The 20000-nt window shown below is 38.6% G+C and overlaps 1 protein-coding gene across 1 annotated transcript in view; it reads right to left on the bottom strand.

Annotated features, from left to right (window-relative positions):
- LOC120522978 (MORC family CW-type zinc finger protein 3-like) overlaps nucleotides 1–20000 on the bottom strand; it is an 81521-nt gene that overhangs the window by 18697 nt on the left and 42824 nt on the right. Inside the window, exons 9-13 of the mRNA XM_039743849.1 lie at nucleotides 15360–15457; nucleotides 12972–13079; nucleotides 12312–12440; nucleotides 11454–11528; nucleotides 774–813 (exon numbers count right to left, since the gene is read on the bottom strand). Coding sequence (XP_039599783.1) covers nucleotides 774–813; nucleotides 11454–11528; nucleotides 12312–12440; nucleotides 12972–13079; nucleotides 15360–15457 — 450 coding nt within the window. The remainder of the gene's footprint in view (nucleotides 1–773; nucleotides 814–11453; nucleotides 11529–12311; nucleotides 12441–12971; nucleotides 13080–15359; nucleotides 15458–20000) is intronic.

Raw genomic sequence — 20000 nt, 5'->3', positions numbered from 1 at the left:
AAACCATCATTTAAAAACTGCATTTTGTGTTTACTTGTGTTATATTTGACTAATGGTTAAATGTGTTTGATGATCAGAAACATTTTGTGTGACAAACATGCAAAAGAATAAGAAATCAGGAAGGGGGCAAATAGTTTTTCACACCACTGTATACACATATACACATACACACATATACATGTATATACGTATACACACACTTCAGAAGCAAGCGTGTATATTCATGTATAAATTAGCTCTACTCCATAATTCTTTTACTTTTGTAAACTACAGGTCACCCTGACAGGGCTTCAACCAGAATTAGCTGTTTCACTTTATGCAAATAGACGAATATATCACAAACAAAAGGCATTCATATAATGGAACTGATTAAGTCAGAGTTTGCTGCCCTTCTAGTCAGACAGAAACTGGTTACACAAAAAATATATGCTGGAATTTGAGTAAAAATGCAGTTTGCTGACATCAAATAGGCTTTGGCTGTACCAAGTAATCTAGTGTTAAGAAAAGGGCTGTGATGCTTTAGCAAATCTATATTATAAAGAAAAACACAGAAGTAAAATGAGAAGATTTCCAACTTCTGCAGCATTGCACGGGTACTCTATCATCAAAGACACAAGACACAATCAGCAAAGAAAAATGTTTAAATGACTGACAAGCGGGATACAGCCTGACTTGTTTCTTCACCCTCTTAACTATACAGTACATAAAATTTAAATACACAAAATAAAGACCCTCTGTGAATTAAGAACAATATAACAGTGGATAACTCTTACTTGTCTGTTGTGATCCACTTTCATTTTGTTAATCTTCTCCCTGGTAAAAGATAAATAAACCTTAGTTCAAGAAATAGTCTTAATGTATACTACTACAGAATAGTACACCTTAAATCTCCACCTAGTATGGAACCTAGATAACAAATTTGCAGATCTTTTCTAGACGTCATTTAGAACCTTACCACTATTTTACAATTTTCAACACAAATCCTAAGACACTTAATATCTTTCACATCTAGCAGAACTGCCTCTTTATTGGCAGTACATTTTTTTTTAATCACCTTTGCATTCTTTATTGATGTAGTATTTAAAAGTCCATCATGAAGCTTTTAACCTTTACATTATACACTCACCTAAAGGATTATTAGGAACACCTGTTCAATTTCTCATTAATGCAATTATCTAATCAACCAATCACATGGCAGTTGCTTCAATGCATTTAGGGGCGTAGTCCTGGTCAAGACAATCTCCTGAACTCCAAACTGAATGTCAGAATGGGAAAGAAAGGTGATTTAAGCAATTTTGAGCGTGGCATGGTTTTTGGTGCCAGACGGCCGGTCTGAGTATTTCACAATCTGCTCAGTTACTGGGATTTTCACGCATAAACCATTTCTAGGGTTTACAAAGAATGGTGTGAAAAGGGAAAAACATCCAGTATGCGGCAGTCCTGTGGGCGAAAATGCCTTGTTGATGCTAGAGGTCAGAGGAGAATGGGCCGAGTGATTCAAGCTGATAGAAGAGCAACTTTGACTGAAATAACCACTCGTTACAACCGAGGTATGCAGCAAAGCATTTGTGAAGCCACAACACGCACAACCTTGAGGCGGATGGGCTACAACAGCAGAAGACCCCATCGGGTACCACTCATCTTCACTACAAATAGGAAAAAGAGACTACAATTTGCACAAGCTCACCAAAATTGGACAGTTGAAGACTGGAAAAATGCTGCCTGGTCTGATGAGTCTCGATTTCTGTTGAGACATTCAAATGGTAGAGTCAGAATTTGGCGTAAACAGAATGAGAACATGGATCCATCATGCCTTGTTACCACTGTGCAGGCTGGTGGTGGTGGTGTAATGGTATGGGGGATGTTTTCTTGGAACACTTTAGGCCCCTTAGTGCCAACTGGGCATCATTTAAATGCCACTGGCTACGTGAGCATTGTTTCTGACCATGTCCATCCCTTCATGACCACCATGTACCCATCCTCTGATGGCTACTTCCAGCAGGATAATGCACCATGTCACAAAGCACGAATCATTTCAAATTGGTTTCTTGAACATGACAATGAGTTCACTGTACTAAAATGGCCCCCACAGTCACAAGATCTCAACCCAATAGAGCATCTTTAGGATGTGGTGGAACGGGAGCTTCGTGCCCTCGATGTGCATCCCACAAATCTCCATCAACTGCAAGATGCTATCCTATCAATATGGGCCAACATTTCTAAAGAATGCTTTCAGCACCTTGTTGAATCAATGCCACGTAGAATTAAGGCAGTTCTGAAGGCGAAAGGGGGTCAAACACCGTATTAGTATGGTGTTCCTACTAATCCTTTAGGTGAGTGTATATGGGATGCACATATTCCTTGAGATCAGAGACAGTTTCATAAAAACCTGTATAAGCAATGGAGTAATAAAAACATTAGTTAACCTATTTTTCAGGGGTGTTTGAAAGAAGTGACTGGGTGTACTGGAAATCCACCAGCAAGATATTTGAATGAGAAAATGGGCAAAATGCAAAACTGCATCCTCAAGCATTCTTATATTTTGCATGTCTTATTAGAACTAGCAGGGCAGACACCCCTTTGAGATCTTTGCAAGAAAAAAGTGGCTTTAACATCTTGTCATGGTCTACTTGAAATATTAGTTTATATGTAGGCAACATTATAGTAGTGGATAATTCAGGTGTAAAATGTGGTATAATATTCAAGAACTCAGACCTGTTATCTTTAAAACTACTTTGTAGCACATGCAAGACATTAATATACTTACTATGAAAAAAAAGGATGAATAAATCCCTCAAATCATTCAGATTAACACCACTTGAACCATATATGTATAAATAATTTTCTTTCAGTAAGATGGACACTGGTGGCACCCAGGTAGAATACTACTCATAATGTTTCGTTTGCCAAGTAAAATTTATGCAGTAACTCTAAAAGCGAGTCTAAAGTTTTTAGTTTTGCAGTTTTTATTACTGTGCACACAAATTCTATTCAACTTTAGTAAGAAGAATAATAAAAAATTAAATTACAAGTACTTTATCTATAGAAAGGTCTGAAGATCAAAATGCATGCCAAACTTAAAAAGGCTTTTTGGTAAAACATGCCTTCTATCTTTTTTATAGCATGCACAACTTTGTGTTTTCATTTGATATCACATCATAATGAACACTGGGAGATTTAAACTCTTCAAAGGAAGTGTTTAGCACTCAAAAAATTCTAATGCACTGCTTCGTGGGGCGGCACGGTGCCACAGTGGTAGCGCTGCTGCCTCGCAGTAAGACCTGGGTCTGCTTCCCAGGTCCTCCCTGAGTGGAATGTGCATGTTCTACCCATGTCTGCATGGGTTTCCTCCGGGTGCGCCGGTTTCTTCAAACAGCCCAGACATGCAGGTTAGGTGCATTGGCGATCCTTATTTGTCCCTATTGTGTGCTTGGTGTGTGTGTGCCCTGCGGTGGGCTGGTTCCCTGCCCGATGTATGTTCCTGCCTTGCACCCTGTGCTGGCTGGGATTGGCTCCAGCAGACCCCTGTGACCCTGTGTTAGTCATTAATTATCCAACCTGCTATATCCTAACTCACTGACTGACTGCTTCATCAAAAGCATTAAGAGCAGGTTGGGAAAATGGATTGATAATTGATATCTCATATCCAACATCTTAAATGTTACATGTTCAGAATCCTGCACCAAATAATATCTAAACAGTTTAAGGCAACAAAAAGTTGCTTTAAGATATTTCAATGATAGTTCCTTAAGTAGACTTTTTAAACTTTAATAACATGAGAATTTGCTCAAAAAAATAAACTAGTTGCTATAGGTAAAGTACAGGTAAAGTTGGTAGTAATACAAGAGTGAACAAATGCATACAGGATTATGACGGATAATTCAATTATTAGTGATGGACAACAGTCTTTAGAAAGGATCACCCATCTTTCCCTATTTAAATCCAGTTTTTCCATTATATAGTTACAGTGGAGGTTTCCATAGCTGATTCCTAAAGAATCCAACAAAAAGGTATGAATCAACCATAAAATTTCATCAAGTTGGACAATACCATTGAATTTTAAGCCCCAAATCAATCCAATACACGTTTTGGGATTTGGACCACAGCAAATGTATCTGAAAAAAATACTGCAGACACAGGGGAAGGTGCCAATTCCAGTTTATTCAAAGTAAAATATTCCTCAAATTCAGGGTTTTGATTTTGTCATTTGGTGTAGGAACATTCCATGCTGGCAGGTATTTACTGTAAGTTGTAAAATTATCAGTGCACATCCGTGATTAACCTCTTCAAAAACTGCTTGCTAAAACTTTGCCCTTGTCGATTCACTGGAATTTTTATCTGGCATAACATAAGAAAAAATATTTTCAAAGGAATACATTTCTCAGTAGTTTCTACCCTTTTTCAGTCCTTCCTCATTTTGAATTTTGGAGCACCTGATTTGGAACATTTCTCTATCTTTCACTAGACAAACGTCAGGCACTTGGTGGCACTAACAGATTAAGGAAAGTAGGCTAAAACAAAACTGCGAAAACTGAAATTGTTGATAACCAAGGGTTGTACAAGGAAAATGTCTGCACTAAGTTATAATAACTTTTGTCTTTGTCAGTTATTATCATTTGTTTATTATTATTTTTTTAATATTCTTCCTACCTTCACAGCTCCCCTCCTTGAAAATTTCACATATAGTTTGTAAATACCCATTTCCCTATGGCAGTTTACACTATGGACACCATGTAATAGGTTAAAATGTCATTGTGGAGGCCTGTTAAAATCTGATATCTATACTAATAAAAGGCAAAGGAAGGAAGGAAGGACTCACTCACTCTCCAACTTCCCATGTAGGTAGAAGGCTGAAATTTGGCAGGCTCATTCCTTACAGCTTACTTACAAGAGTTAAGCAGGTTTCATTTCGAAATTCTATGCATAACGGTTGACAACGTCCGCTATGTTGAACTTTCTTATTTATGGCCCCATCTTCACAAAATTTGGTAGGCGGCTTCCCTGTACTAACCGAAACCAATGTACATACTTATTTCGATGGTATGATGCCACTGTCGGACGCCATATTGAACTTTCCAACGGTCTTTGTTACTTATAAGCCCATTTTCAAGAAATTTGGTACGCGGGTTCCCAACGCTAACTGAATCCTACTTACGTACATATATACGTTTATAGCCTACAGCTTGGTCACCGTGTGAGGCGGTGTTGGGTTCCCCATTCCAATGCCTCCCACATTGTTGGCTGCCTGCCTATATAAGGCCGTCTGTCGCTCCGGTCTCTACATTCCCTTCCTTGCTTCACCACGGGATTCACGTCTCCCTGCTGGTAACTACAGCCTTTTTATTTAATCCACGGCTTCTCCACTGTTTTATTGTTTGTTTATTACAATTGTAGTTATTGTGTAGGTATTTCAGACTTGCTTTACATTGTTCAGGTACCCATTTCCTTTATTGTTCCAACCGTACCCCCATTAATATGTCTATCGAGGTGATCACCATCGATCAAAGAACTGTCACTTACCGAGTGGTTTCCATGCCTGGAGATGGCACCTACCTTTTCCGTTCTCTTTGTTACATATTGCATGGCCATATCAGGCTCACTCATGATATCCGGAGGAACATTGGGTCTTATGTATTGAATGACTGGAACAGGTTCAAGGTGTGGACTGATGACGAGATAATTATACTACACAGGAGCACTATAAGAGTGCATAAGCCCTTCACCTATGGTTCTGCATGTGAGTTGATGGCTGCCGCTGAATTGTTCGGTTGTCGCTTTCAAGTGTACCGAAATGGCCACATATTTTACACCTTTTGACAACCGCCAATGCCACTTAAACATCTTAGATTCACAGGTAATGATTTCAGTAGTAGACACTTTGATGTTTATGAATGTTTAAACTCTCAAAAGCTGGATGTGAAGTTATCGATGAAACCAATTGTGTGCTTACAATGCTTGACAGATGCCGAAAGTCACTTCAACACAAGTCCTTCAAATACTGTCATAATTGAAACAAACCATTAAACTCAAACCGATTATGACAGCAGCAATCCAAGCTGTGAGATTTGAGACAAGATTACTTTTCACAAGGCCAACTGTATGTTGCATGCTCAAGAATAAGCTCAGCGCACAGCTTGGTCATATTACAACCGGAGGGCGAACTGACAATGTGGTATACAAAGAGATCCTTAACAAATAATTATTGGTATATTTTCTCTCAGTTTAAAAAGGTTGAATTTTCTTCTTAATAAAAATTTTAAGGCAGTAGTTCGCCACTGCGAAGCGCGGGTATTTTGCTAATAGTAAGGGACTGTACGGTAACATATATGTGTGGAGTTGTGAACCTTGACTTTGAAAATCTCCAGCCAAGGTCTGCTTAAACCTTTGACCTCTACTGTACACACACACACACACACACACACTATTCTATATGTAACATATAGGAATAACATATTCTTAACTCAATTCAAGGTCTCTAGGGACATGCACATTACTAGGAAGTATAAGCAAATACCAATAATCTCATTATGACTACCACCAACCCTGAACTGCACAAAATTAAGGAAATGCATGATGAAAAAGTTTATTTAAAGTGCAAGGAGATGAAATGTATCTAAGACAATAAGTAAAAAAAAATGTAAGAATGTAATGCATATTCGTGTATTTTAAACTTTCTCTATATATTCATAAATACATTGCATTTAAAAGTTACCTCAGTTTTAAAACAATATGCTCTCCAAGGCTTAAGAGGTGGAGTACAGAAACTAAAGCATACGTATTTCTCAGCCTGACATGTTAGATCCTTTAGGGGTGTAAGGGGGATTATAAACTCTGCATCAGGGGTTATCAGGGAAACCAGCATAACCAAAACATAAAAATACATTTGTGCACAATTGCTGTACTATAATAATGTAAATAAACACACGAAATGAGCAAATTTCATGTGTTTCCTTTTGTTAAGAGAAATTAATATGTAATTAATGCAACAGCTGAAAAAGAAAAATTTCACATTAAACAAATTTGTAAATAATTAACCTTACTTCCTCTTTTCTTTCCAGCTATTAAACAACATAAATAATGAAAATGATTGAAATGCACATTACTGACAGATGGAGAATAACCAAGAATTGAAAATATCTTTAAAATAATGTAGCATTCTTTAGTCTTTAAAGTGAATTCTAGTCATCTGGCAGATTTTTTCAAGTCAATGAACTGTTGGGTTTTTGTGAATGGGGAGACAACCATGACACTTGTCAGGGGCCCGCCCTTTAAGTGGCGTTTTAAAATATACAAACCAGATTCCAAAAAAGTTGGGACACTATACAAATCGTGAATAAAAACTGAATGCAATGATGTGGAGTTGTCAACTTCTAATATTTTATTCAGAATAGAACATAAATCACAGAACAAAAGTTTAAACTGACAAAATGTATCATTTTAAGGGAAAAATATGTTGATTCAGAATTTCATGGTGTCAATGTCAACAAATCCCAAAAAAGTTGGGACAAGGCCATTTTCACCACTGTGTGGCATCTCCCCTTCTTCTTACAACACTCAACAGACGTCTGGGGACCGAGGAGACCAGTTTCTCAAGCTTAGAAATAGGAATGCTCTCCCATTCTTGTCTAATACAGGCCTCTAACTGTTCAATCGTCTTGGGCCTTCTTTGTCGCACCTTCCTCTTTATGATGCGCCAAATGTTCTCTATAGGTGAAAGATCTGGACTGCAGACTGGCCATTTCAGTACCCGGATCCTTCTCCACGCAGCCATGATGTTGTGATTGATGCAGAATGTGGTCTGGCATTATCTTATTGAAAAATGCAGGGTCTTTCCTGAAAGAGATGACGTCTGGATGGGAGCATATGTTGTTCTAGAACCTGAATATATTTTTCTGCATTGATGGTGGCTTTCCAGACATGCAAGCTGCCCATGCCATACGCACTCATGCATCCCCATACCATCAGAGATGCAGGCTTCTGAACTGAGCGTTGATTAAAACTTGGGTTGTCCTTGTCCTCTTTGGTCCGGATGACATGGCGTCCCAGATTTCCAAAAAGAACTTCGAATCGTGACTCGTCTGACCACAGAACAGTCTTCCATTTTGCCACACTCCATTTTAAATGATCCCTGGCCCAGTGACAACGCCTGAGCTTGTGGATCTTGCTTAGAAATGGCTTCTTCTTTGCACTGTAGAGTTTCAGCTGGCAACGGCGGATGGCACGGTGGATTGTGTTCACTGACAATGGTTTCTGGAAGTATTCCTGAGCCAATTCTGTGATTTTCTTTAGAGTAGCATTCCTGTTTGTGATGCAGTGTCGTTTAAGGGCCTGGAGATCACGGGCATCCAGTATGGTTTTACGGCCTTGACCCTTACGCACAGAGATTGTTCCAGATTCTCTGAATCTTCGGATGATGTTATGCACAGTTGATGATGATAGATGCAAAGTCTTTGCAATTTTTCGCTGGGTAACACCTTTCTGATATTGCTCCACTATCTTTCTGCGCAACATTGTGGGAATTGGTGATCCTCTACCCATCTTGGCTTCTGAGAGACACTGCCACTCTGAGAAGCTCTTTTTATACCCAATCATGTTGCCAATTGACCTAATTAGTGTTTATTGGTCTTCCAGCTCTTCGTTATGCTCAAATTTACTTTTTCCAGCCTCTTATTGCTACTTGTCCCAACTTTTTTGGGATTTGTTGACACAGTGAAATTTTAAATCAACATATTTTTCCTTTAAAATGATACATTTACTCGGATTAAACGTTTGATCTGTCATCTACGTTCTATTACAAATAAAATATTGACATTTGCCATCTCCACATCATTGCATTCAGTTTTTATTCACAATTTGTTTAGTGTCCCAATTTTTTTGGAATCCGGTTTGTACGTACATATTTGAAACACGAAAGGGGCCCGACCTCTGTCAGTTGCCTGGGGCCCAGAATTTCCTAGGTGCAGGCCTGAACATGGCAATACAAGTTTTTTGGATGCACGTTATTTATTTCTAACATCATTGTACTGAACTTGCATCTTCCCAGACCTTAAACTTCTTTTCCATCTTGAGCAGAACTCAACCTCACACTTAGGCCTTGTTCACACGGGCGTTAAGTTTTTGGATAAACGAACTTGCTCTGAACGTCCTAGACGTTTATGTTGCATTTTGTGGTGGCGATCGATTGACTTCTACACCGCCGTTCGTTTGTCTCTGCCTAACGCCAGCCTGCAGCCCAAATTGTAGTTTGTGTGTTAACCTGTGGAGGCAGTGTCGGGAACTGGATATGAAAGCCCTTGTCGTTTTATTTGAGGTGCCTCCTTTCAATATGGACCATTTTGCTATGTTAGATATTAATCTTCTTGTTTTAAAAATACTCGTAATATGGCGACGTAGGGAGAGAAAATGCGCCGCCGCTACTGGGTTCATCCTCTGACTGCACAACGTCGGGTTAAAGGAAGTTTTTGTGCTTTATGAAGAAATGCAAAAATTTCCGAGCAAGTTTTTTAATTACTGTCGGATGTCGGTTTCCGCTTTTGATTGTCTGCCGCAGCTGGTACTTGCCACATTACACGCCGATCAACCAATATGCGACTCGGTGTTAGCCCCGAAGACAGACTACTTGTCACTTTGAGGTAAGGAAACAGTAGTCGAGTGTGCGCTTACACCGATATTATCCACTGAAATGCCCCCCCGCCATGAAATATCTGGTCCTCCGAAGCGTAAAATAAACGAGCAGAAAACGAACTAGAAGCGGTTTCTTTGCGTTCGTTGGGTTTTGAACGCCAAGAAAAAGCTGCATTCAACGTTTTTTTGATTCCGTATAAACGCGCAGCCGGACAAACGCACATCACCAAAGCCCGTGTGAACACTCTCATTGACTCCTACGTGTAAAAACACCCGGCCTTCTGACGCAAAAACGCTCGATTTTAACGCCCGTGTGAACAAGGCCTTACAATCACTCACAGACAGCTGCTTGCTAATAATTGGTTACAAATTAAGTTTGACATTTTTCAAGCTTAAGTTACTTCTTTAAAATCATGACATATTAATGAATTGCCTGCTCTTGTGCTTAACAGGGCACAGGGTCCAACAAGAAAACACAAGCTTTTAAACTTACCGAATATGTCTACTATAAAGCAGAAAAGGATATGATTTAAGACAACATAAATTTCACATTCCTAAGGCATGCTTGTAACAACAAAAATAAACTGGAAATACTATTTATCACAGATTACTGGTACTGTTTTCTTGTGGTTAAAATAAGTTTCTTAGTTACTTGTCTGCTTACAGCCGGTCTTGTGTGGGGAACTTTGACCATCCCCTCCATGCAAAGTCGGCCCTGTGAGGCAGGAATGACAGATCTGCACTACCACTACCAGTGCCAAAGCATCTGTACTAAACTAAACTTCAACCTGAATAATACTAAATGTATGCCCATCAGGCCTTGTAAATTAATTGCATACAATGTGTGTACTTAACTTTTCTCTCACTAGACTGTCAAAGCACACATGTACATAATGATAATGGCAGCAGTAGGCAATATGTATGCAAAATAACACAACAAACTTTTTTTTTTAGTGATGAGAAAATTGAAACTGAACCACTAATTTGCTTTAAAAATGACAGAATCTCAAAAATATTTTGCTTTTTTTCATTGCCAAAATGACATGGAATCTCTGTGCAAACACAAGACCCATACTCAACAGCAATCTTGGAAAAATAAACATTTTGTAAGCTTAAATGCATTTTGTTTTCACAATTCGACCCTGGTATGCTTTATCTGTGTTATTAAGCACAAGATCAGGCTAGATATTTTTTAAAATGTATTTAAAAATGCTTCACTTTATTTAATCACACAAGCATGTCACTAATAATTGCAAGATCACCATTACACAGTTGGTTAAAATGCATCCAGAAAAAAAATCTGGGTTGTTGATTTCTTAATGTGGATGCTGAAAATTCAATAAAAACAGTGTAAAGGGCAGAAAGCATTTTTGAAAATCTAATATGGCCAAATACTGTAAACCTGGCATTTATTGGAAAACAAATCACTAGGAGTTATAAAACTGTTGGCTTTACCAAGAATGTTAATGCCTTAGTTTCTGCCTTTAACCATACAGATGGTGAGCTTCTAGGGGACCGAGGTAAGGAATTTTAATCAGTAATGTTTCTCAGTATGTACATAATGTAAGATTTCTATATCTTAAAGTAGAGACACCCAACTTTACTTATTGTAATTATTTTTGGAACAAACTTTAACTTTCACACATGCAAATCTCTTCTGATTCAACTAAATCATTAATAATATAAAATATAAGAATATTATTATGGAATACAAGTACAGCTCTCTTTTCCTGCCCATGTCAATTAAGAAAATCAATACTATTAGAGGGGATTGTAAGCAAACAAACAACTAATTAAATCATTTTAAAATAAAGATCACAAAAACATACTCTCTTTTATATGTCTTTTCATAAGTTGGGTGATCCTCATCTTCATCTTCTTTTTCTTCAGGTGCACTACAAAGTCTAGTATAAAGAATGAAAAATTATCAAACAATCAATAAGTATATTTTAAAAATTTAAAACAAAACATTTCAAACATTCAAGTACAACTTTCAACAAACACTATTTACTATTTGAAAGAAATTACAGAAATTATAAGAAATAACAATCCATATAATGTACAGTATAATAAATACTGATATGAGATGGCAGACTTTGACTTTGTGGTATTACGTGTATAGTATGACTGCAAAGGCATCCTTTCTATTACTCTGGTTTGTAAAATCCTGTGAAATACAATACAAGAAACCTAACTCCTGTGTAAAAGACAGTAGAACAGAATGCTTGTTTTGTGATTTTTAAACTTTGCAATGATTTTAACATAATACTTTTCATCTTAATAAAACTGATAGTCTACTTAGCATCTTAAAGATTTACACAGGTATGCTAATGAACAGATTATATTATCTGACATCTTTTTCACTTTCTATATTTTTCTTTAAATACATGACATTTTTAAAATAGCACAGTGTTTTGTAAGAAAGTATAAACCTTGGGCTAAAGGATAGAAAAAAATGTTCTTTAAGAACACCCAGTCAACTTCTACGATTAATTACTTAAAACTATAATCAGGCTATATTGATATGAAGTTTGAATTGGCCAAGAGATGAATATGCATGATGCTCATGATACCTGCATTATCATCACTGCTGCCAGGGCAGGCTTCAGCCACCTTCTACCTATAGTTGAATAAGTGAGTTCAGAGGCTGGACTGGTGGACATAAGGGTTGGGTTGTGTTTACTTACCTAAACTGTGTATCAGGATTCATGTGACAGTACCAATTATCAGGAAGTTTACTTGTGTCTATACCATCTGGTAATTTTCTCCACTTCAGGCATTCATCACACTGTGCCCAATTTTGATCGGGTTGCTTACTGAAATGATATACAGCTATGTTTTTAAAATAAATACATTTTTAATAATGAAGGCATATAAAATATTAAAAATTGTTAAAATGTTACATGAAGCAGACATGAAGTAATTTAACTGCAACTTGCTTATAAATGGCTTGCCAGATCCATTAGCATAAACAACTTTCTACTGAGTATCTCAGAGAGCTCTTTGGTCCTTGGCATAATGTAATTAAACACCTCAGCTGCTAAAAGCAAAGCAAAACACAAGCATGTGATGCTTATGTAGTATGTTATATGTAAATACAATTATTGTGTACAGTTAAAGGTAATGTATTTATTTGCAGAAATCATGCAGGTGTCTGTATAGATTGTAACAATTGCAGTCATGTTTTATCTTGGCTTTTTTTTCTTTTTATAAAACTTTCCTGGTACAAACAAACTTCTCTCTGGGATAATAGTCTACCTAAAATAATTAATAAATACATTATAAATGAGAAAGGTAACAACCCTGCAGTAAAATGCAAACATTAATTAAGGTATGTTTATACTTACTCTGTATCCTCTACAGGTACAGAACTAAACGGATCATCATTCTTTCTTTTATACCTCATTTCATTCCAATAATCCCAAAGTTTACTTCCCAAAGCTTGCATAGTTAACCTGTAATATTAAGCTTGTAATGTTAATGTGACATGACACAGACATCAAAATAGTTACTTTTATACTACACTTTTTAAAAAAAAAAAGAAGTTTAATACTTATCGATATTATTAAAAGAGTTTTCAATTATTTTTTTTGTTAGCAGCAACTAATATTGGTATTGTTGAAATAGATTAGGTAGCAGAGGCACCTTCAGCCCCAAAGAAGCTACTCAGAGTCTCAGGACAGGCAGCAAATTCAAGCTTTACTGTACGGTGCACTCACAGACCCAAATCAGATGACTTGAGCCCCTGCAACGGATGGGACTATACTTTTATTACAATTCTTATCATAAAATCCATTACTCATCCTTGTCTGACTCCCAACCACCTTGCAGCTAAGGAACTGCCTCCAATTAGGTCCATCAATATTTCCCAGCCTAATAAGAACAGTGCTTTGTCCTGCTCATCACGTCCACTTGGCAGTTCTCACCATTACCAAATGCTCATCACCTGACCCTATGTCCATCATCTGACTGAAACTTTCCAACATTACTCCTTAGCCTGTGCAGGTGTCTGATATTTTTTTATCAATCAATTCCTGCTGGGAAGTTTAAATCAGGGAGATCCACATATAAGATACTGGGCTACCCAAATGAATAATTCCTTGTTGCACACACATCCCTCAAGGCAAGAGGTCTAGGCAGCCGCATCTCTAAGACAATGGCGCCATTTCTTATAAAACACACTTTCTTTGGCTTGTAATCACCTCATGCAAGTGAAGTTCATAAGCTTAGCAGCAAAATATTACTGGTTTGCAATTTCAAAGAGAAAAATAATAAAATATGCAGGCGCAGGTTTTTTTATGATTTAACCCTTACTATACTAGCGTGCACGGACACTTTCAATATATGCAAATTGTCTGCTTTTCTATAGTATCACATGTGTACTTTTTATTGTAGCCAATTCTGATAATTTTCAAAAGCTGCACAAAATGAATAGGACACTTTCTACATACACTGATTTTTATTTTGAAATTGAAAATTGTGTTAAAAGCAAAGGCAGCACTGTTTTCAAGTAACAGACAGCTATCTCCTTTAAAACAAACTCTTCCTGGTTGAAGACTATTTAATGTAAAGCCTCCTTTTGTAAGCAGTCTGAATGCAAATATGGGTTTGCATAAAAAATAACAGATTTTCACCATATCTAGAATAACACGCTAACTCTTTAAATATTTATCAGCATTGTAAAAACGTCATATTACTTATGTTTGGCAGAGTATTTCAGTCAATATTATTATAGGCCTTCCAATAATGTGAGGTGATTGGACAAGGCATCCATCCATCCATCCATCTTCTAACCCGCTGAATCCGAACACAGGGTCACGAGGGTCTGCTGGAGCCAATCCCAGTCAACACAGGGCACAAGGCAGGAACCAACGCAGGACACACACACAAACACAACCACACACCAAGCACACACTACGGCCAATTTAGAATCGCCAATCCACCTAACCTGCATGTCTTTGGATTGTGGGAGGAAACCGGAGTGCCCGGAGGAAACCCACACAGACACAGGGAGAACATGCAAACTCCACGCAGGGAGGACCCGGGAAGCGAACCCGGGTCTCCTAACTGCGAGGCAGAAGCGCTACCACTACGCCACTGTGCCGCCCTTGGACAAGGCAGTAACTACCAAACTGGGCACCAAGTTGACGAAGGAGTAAAAGTGGAGGGTAAAGCACAAAAAATAATAGGTAACACGATTAAGCCCGCTGTAGATATCATGGGTCTGTCAAGGAAACCCACCTGATGACTCCAATGATGTAATTTTACCACTTTATTCTCACTCAGTACCGATGGCAAGCAAGTGCCGATTTATAAATTGTAATATCTGACCCTATAAATAAAGTATTTAGCAGCAAACAGTTAACCATGCAAAGAAAACCTATATATCTAATAATTACCATATTTATAACGTAATTAGTGGGAATTTGCTGAATGATATCTAACTTTTCTCCACTACACTATGTGTAAGTACTAATGGCATAACTGTATTTTAAAAAATGTTTTCAGGGCAGTAAATTCCTCAACACTTTAGGCTTAGGATTACAAATTTGACGCTCAACTTCAAAACATATAAATATTTTGACATTCAAATTGGTGATATTTAGATTTTCACTAACACTCCAAGAGAATGTAGTATGAAATAAGTTCAGTAATATAAATGATATTTTAATAAACCTGCATAAATAATAAATTATATAGATTTGTATACTGCAAAAACCAAGCAACTTTGTTACCTGTATTCATTTGTGTAGTCAAAATCCTGTTTGTTATGAGTTGGCTTTAGAAAGTTGCACTCTGTAATGCCTATTACTCCAACACCACAATTGTTAGCCTGTAAAAACAAAAACACACTTTATTTTCAAAAGGCTGCAAACAAAATGTACACACTAGTTCAAACTGTCTGCTTTTAACACTAGAATTACCAGAGCCTACGAAAAAACTCGTAATTCCGTCCACCTTAAACTGCTTCTTAAATCCCTTCACACCTCTCCGCCAGCGCCCTTTGTCTTCTAAATGTGCTGATAAAGAGAAGCCGGCTATTCCATCCCCCCACCAATTTAGAACGTGCACGAACTTCTCTCAGCTCATGCCTTGATTGAGTATCTGGAAGTGAAGTGGAGTTTTAGAGCGGAAATAATAGATCGTTGTTTGGAACACACGCATTTCATGTCTGTTCCGTTTCTACAGTAATCTGTGTCAACACATTGTTAAAACAGAAACTTTTTTATATTCTAGTAGTAGATGACAAAATGTAGGCATAAACTATATAATGTATGAAGCCTGAAGTCCAAATAGCAAAGAAACATTTTCACAAGAATAACACAATTGCACTTTTATTCAAACATATAACTGCAGAAACAAAAGCCGCCTTAACAGGCGACATTGACACCAGTTTACTGTAACTGACTCCGTGGCTCAATAGACTCAGCCCCCGCTTGGGAATCAAGGGGTCGCGGGTTCAATCCTGCGCCCCTCCGTTTTGAGAAGTAAACTGCTCTTGTCTTACTGTTTTACAATAAAAGCATACATTTGATTTCAGTCTGTAACAGCCAGTGCAGTTTATGATCCTTGTAAAGGTTAGCTTTTTTTATTCACTTTTCACTCTCTCAGTCGCGTTCAGAATCAATCCATACAACCCCATCTGACACGGCTGTTTTCACTAAACCGGTTCTGACACACAAACGCTGGCGAAGCTGCCTTCTTCAGATCTCACCGTCACTTGCTTTTCGTTTTATTGAGTGTTCCTGCAAGTCCCCGCATGTTGCTGTATGCTTTTTCTTTTGTACTACAGGACATGCAGAGGAAAGAATGGTAAAGACCAGTAACCGGGGCGCTTATATGCAATCATCAGACACTCCCCATCTGCCCGTGTCGTTCAAGCACAGGAACATATATTAGTGTAAAGTATAACAAAAGTGCACTTTTATTCAAGTGCACTTTTTCCATCGCCTTTTCCTGTAAGAAGCAGTGTACACTTCTCTCTATGCTGTGGTTTCTATTACACACCTGAAAGAAAGAGACAATATATGTGAAAATATAATCGCACTAATGCAATATTATTTGAAAACGAACAGCGCCAGATCGGGTGTGAATTTATGCAAGAACTGGAAATTCTCTGATGGGGACCTTCCCCCAGGGAAGAAAGTACAGTGTCAGGTGCTCATTCAGTGTAATAGAAACCATAAGCACAGAGAGGTGTGTACACGGCAACAAGTACACGTGTCGTAAATGTAGGAAGGACGGTCCTTGGGTGTGTGGGAACTGTTAATATTTGAATGTGATGATTTCATATAGCACGGAATGAAAATCTGCACTTCTTAGCATTGCACCATGCAAGGTGTCGTATCAATCGCCTACTGTAACTTGCTTTCTTTTTTCTTCGGTTATACAGGTAGTTTTGAATAAAAGTGCACTTGTTTTGTTTGAGAAATGAAGTGTCTGCGTGCACTTTTCGTGGCATTACACGTGTATTTTTGAGCATGCCAGTTTGAGCAGTATAAAAGTATTGAAAAGTATAACAAAACAACGGGCAGATGGGGAGTGTCTGATGATTGCATATAGCGCCGAACTTACTGCTCTTTACTATTCTCTCCTCTGCGTGCCCTCGAGTACAAAAGAAACAGAATACAGACGCGCTTATAGCTCTGCGTTGTACCACGATGCATACTAACGCCCCCACCCGGTTCTGACACACACGCTGGCGAAGCTGCCTTCTTCGATCTCACCGTCACTTGATTTTCTTTTTATTCAGTTTTATTGAGTGTTCCTGCCAGTCCCGCATGTTGCTGTATGCTGGATAGAGAGAAGTGTACACTGCTTCTTACAGGAAAAGGCGATGGAAAAGTGCACTTGAATAAAAGTGCACTTTTGTTATACTTTACACCAATATATGTTCCTGTGCTTGAACGACACGGGCAGATGGGGAGTGTCTGATGATTGCATATAGCGCCGAAGTTACTGGTCTTTACCATTCTTTCCTCTGCATGTCCTGTAGTACAAAAGAAAAAGCATACAGCAACATGCGGGGACTGGCAGGAACACTCAATAAACGAAAAGCAAGTGACGGTGAGATCTTAAGAAGGCAGCTTCGCCAGCTTTGTGTGTCAGAACCGGGGTTTAGTGAAAACAGCCGTGTCAGATGGGGTTGTATGGATTGATTCTGAACGCGACTGAGAGAGTGAAAAGTGAATAAAAAAAGCTAACCTTTACAAGGATCATAAACTGCACGGCTGTTACAGACTGAAATCAAATGTATGCTTTTATTCTAAAACAGTAAGACAAGAGCAGTTTACTTCTCAAAACGGAGGGGCGCAGGATCGAACCCGCGACCCCTTGATTCCCAAGCGGGGGCTGAGTCTATTGAGCCACGGAGTCAGTTACAGTAAACTGGTGTCAATGTCGCATGTTAAGGCGGCTTTTTGTTTCTGCAGTTATATGTTTGAATAAAAGTGCAATTGTGTTATTCTTGTGAAAATGTTTCTTTGCTATTTGGACTTCAGGCTTCATACATTATATAGTTTATGCCTACATTTTGTCATCTACTACTAGAATATAAAAAAGTTTCTGTTTTAACAATGTGTTGACACAGATTACTGTAGAAACGGAACAGACATGAAATGCGTGTGTTCCAAACAACGATCTATTATTTCACTCTAAAACTCCACTTCACTCCCAGATACTCAATCAAGGCATGAGCTGAGAGAAGTTCGCACGTTCTAAATTGGTGGGGGATGGAATAGCGGCTTCTCTTTATCAGCACATTTAGAAGACAAAGGGCGCTGGCGGAGAAGTGTGAAGGGATTTAAGAAGCAGTTTAAGGTGGGACGGAATTACGAGTTTTTTCGTAGGCTCTGGTAATTCTAGTGTTAACAAGCCACTCACAAATCAACGACAGACAATGCTGATTACTCTACATTATAATCTTCAACAACTGAAATGTATTATTTTTGCTGTAAGAGCATTATAGTGTACTAGCCGAAGTCTGCCGTAGCATATGGCAGTGTAAGAACAGGAACGGAAAAGAGTGAGAAAGGAATTTAGTATAACAAAGGCTTAGGAAACCACCGTCACAATATAACAAAAATAGCAAGGAGCGAAACCAATGCCAGTGGTCGAGAGCGTTCCTTCCTGTAGCAAGCTACGGAAAACATAGAAATATATACAGTAGATAAGACGCCGCATTCACTGTGTTGCCCAGTCGACACGATAAGTCAGCGCGTCCGCCCTATTGCGAGTGATAAAAGTGCCATTTAAACTAATACAAGTAGACATGGAAATGGGTTTTCTGATGAAAAAAGAATAATGTTTTAAACAGTATTGTTTGCATACAACAGATTTTGGCGAATCGTTTACATGCAATTATTCATATCCATTTATACACTAAATACGTGCGTATTCCATGGTTTTAGAGTTGGTGGGCGTGGCTCTCTGTCTTGTTTGCCCTTAGTTAGAGTTGGTTGGTGGGCAGGGCTCTGTGAATTGGCGATCATGGATCTCTGTCTTGCGTGCGGTGTAAAGTCAACATGGCTCAGAGGTGCATGTGGACTTTTGCACAGACGAAAGCAACTGAGGCTGTGTTTGGTGAGTTGTTGTGTGCCTCGAAAGCGATGCTGGACTCGGAAGCACGGTTACACTTGGCATGTGTGGCTCTGTCGTGCGTATCCCATGACGCGGTAGGAGGGTTAGAGTTGGAGGGCGGGGCTCTGTCGAGCGTATCCATTGGTCTTAGAGTTGGCGGGCGGGGCTCTGTCTTGCTTGCGCTCACTGTCTTGCGTGCCCTTAGTGAATTATATATATATATATATACACTAATAAAAGGCAAAGCCCTCACTCACTCACTCATCACTAATTCTCCAAGTTCACGTGTGAGTAGAAGGCTGAAATTTGGCAGGCTCATTCCTTACAGCTTACTTACAAAAGTTGGGCAGGTTTCATTTCGAAATTCTACGCCTAATGGTCATAACTGGAAGGTATTTTTCTCCATTAACTGTAATGGAGTTGAGCTGGAAAGACATGGGGGCGGAGTTTCGGTGTGACATCATCACTCCTCCCACGTAATCACGTGAACTGACTGTCAACGCAGTGCATAGAAAACCAGGAAGATCTCCAAAAAGCGCTTAAGAAAACATGCATTATATAATTGAGAAGGTAGCGAAACAATAAGAAGCGAAGCGAGTGACATATACTACCATATTCATGAGTGCTGCTACCTCGGAAAAAAAGCAAGGTGTAAACCTAAACTTAAAATTAAGTTCATAGACAGGCTACCGCTGGCGTTTCACATGCCCACGGGAATGCGGGATACAAGTTTAATAAGAGGGCCTTGGGATATAAGCGAGTTTGATCACTTTGTAACTAAGTTAGAATTGTAGGTG

Source organism: Polypterus senegalus, chromosome 2 (assembly GCF_016835505.1).
Source record: "Polypterus senegalus isolate Bchr_013 chromosome 2, ASM1683550v1, whole genome shotgun sequence".
NCBI lineage: Eukaryota > Metazoa > Chordata > Cladistia > Polypteriformes > Polypteridae > Polypterus > Polypterus senegalus.
Note: the sequence above shows the minus strand (reverse complement) of the source record. Positions and strands in the feature narration are given on the sequence as shown.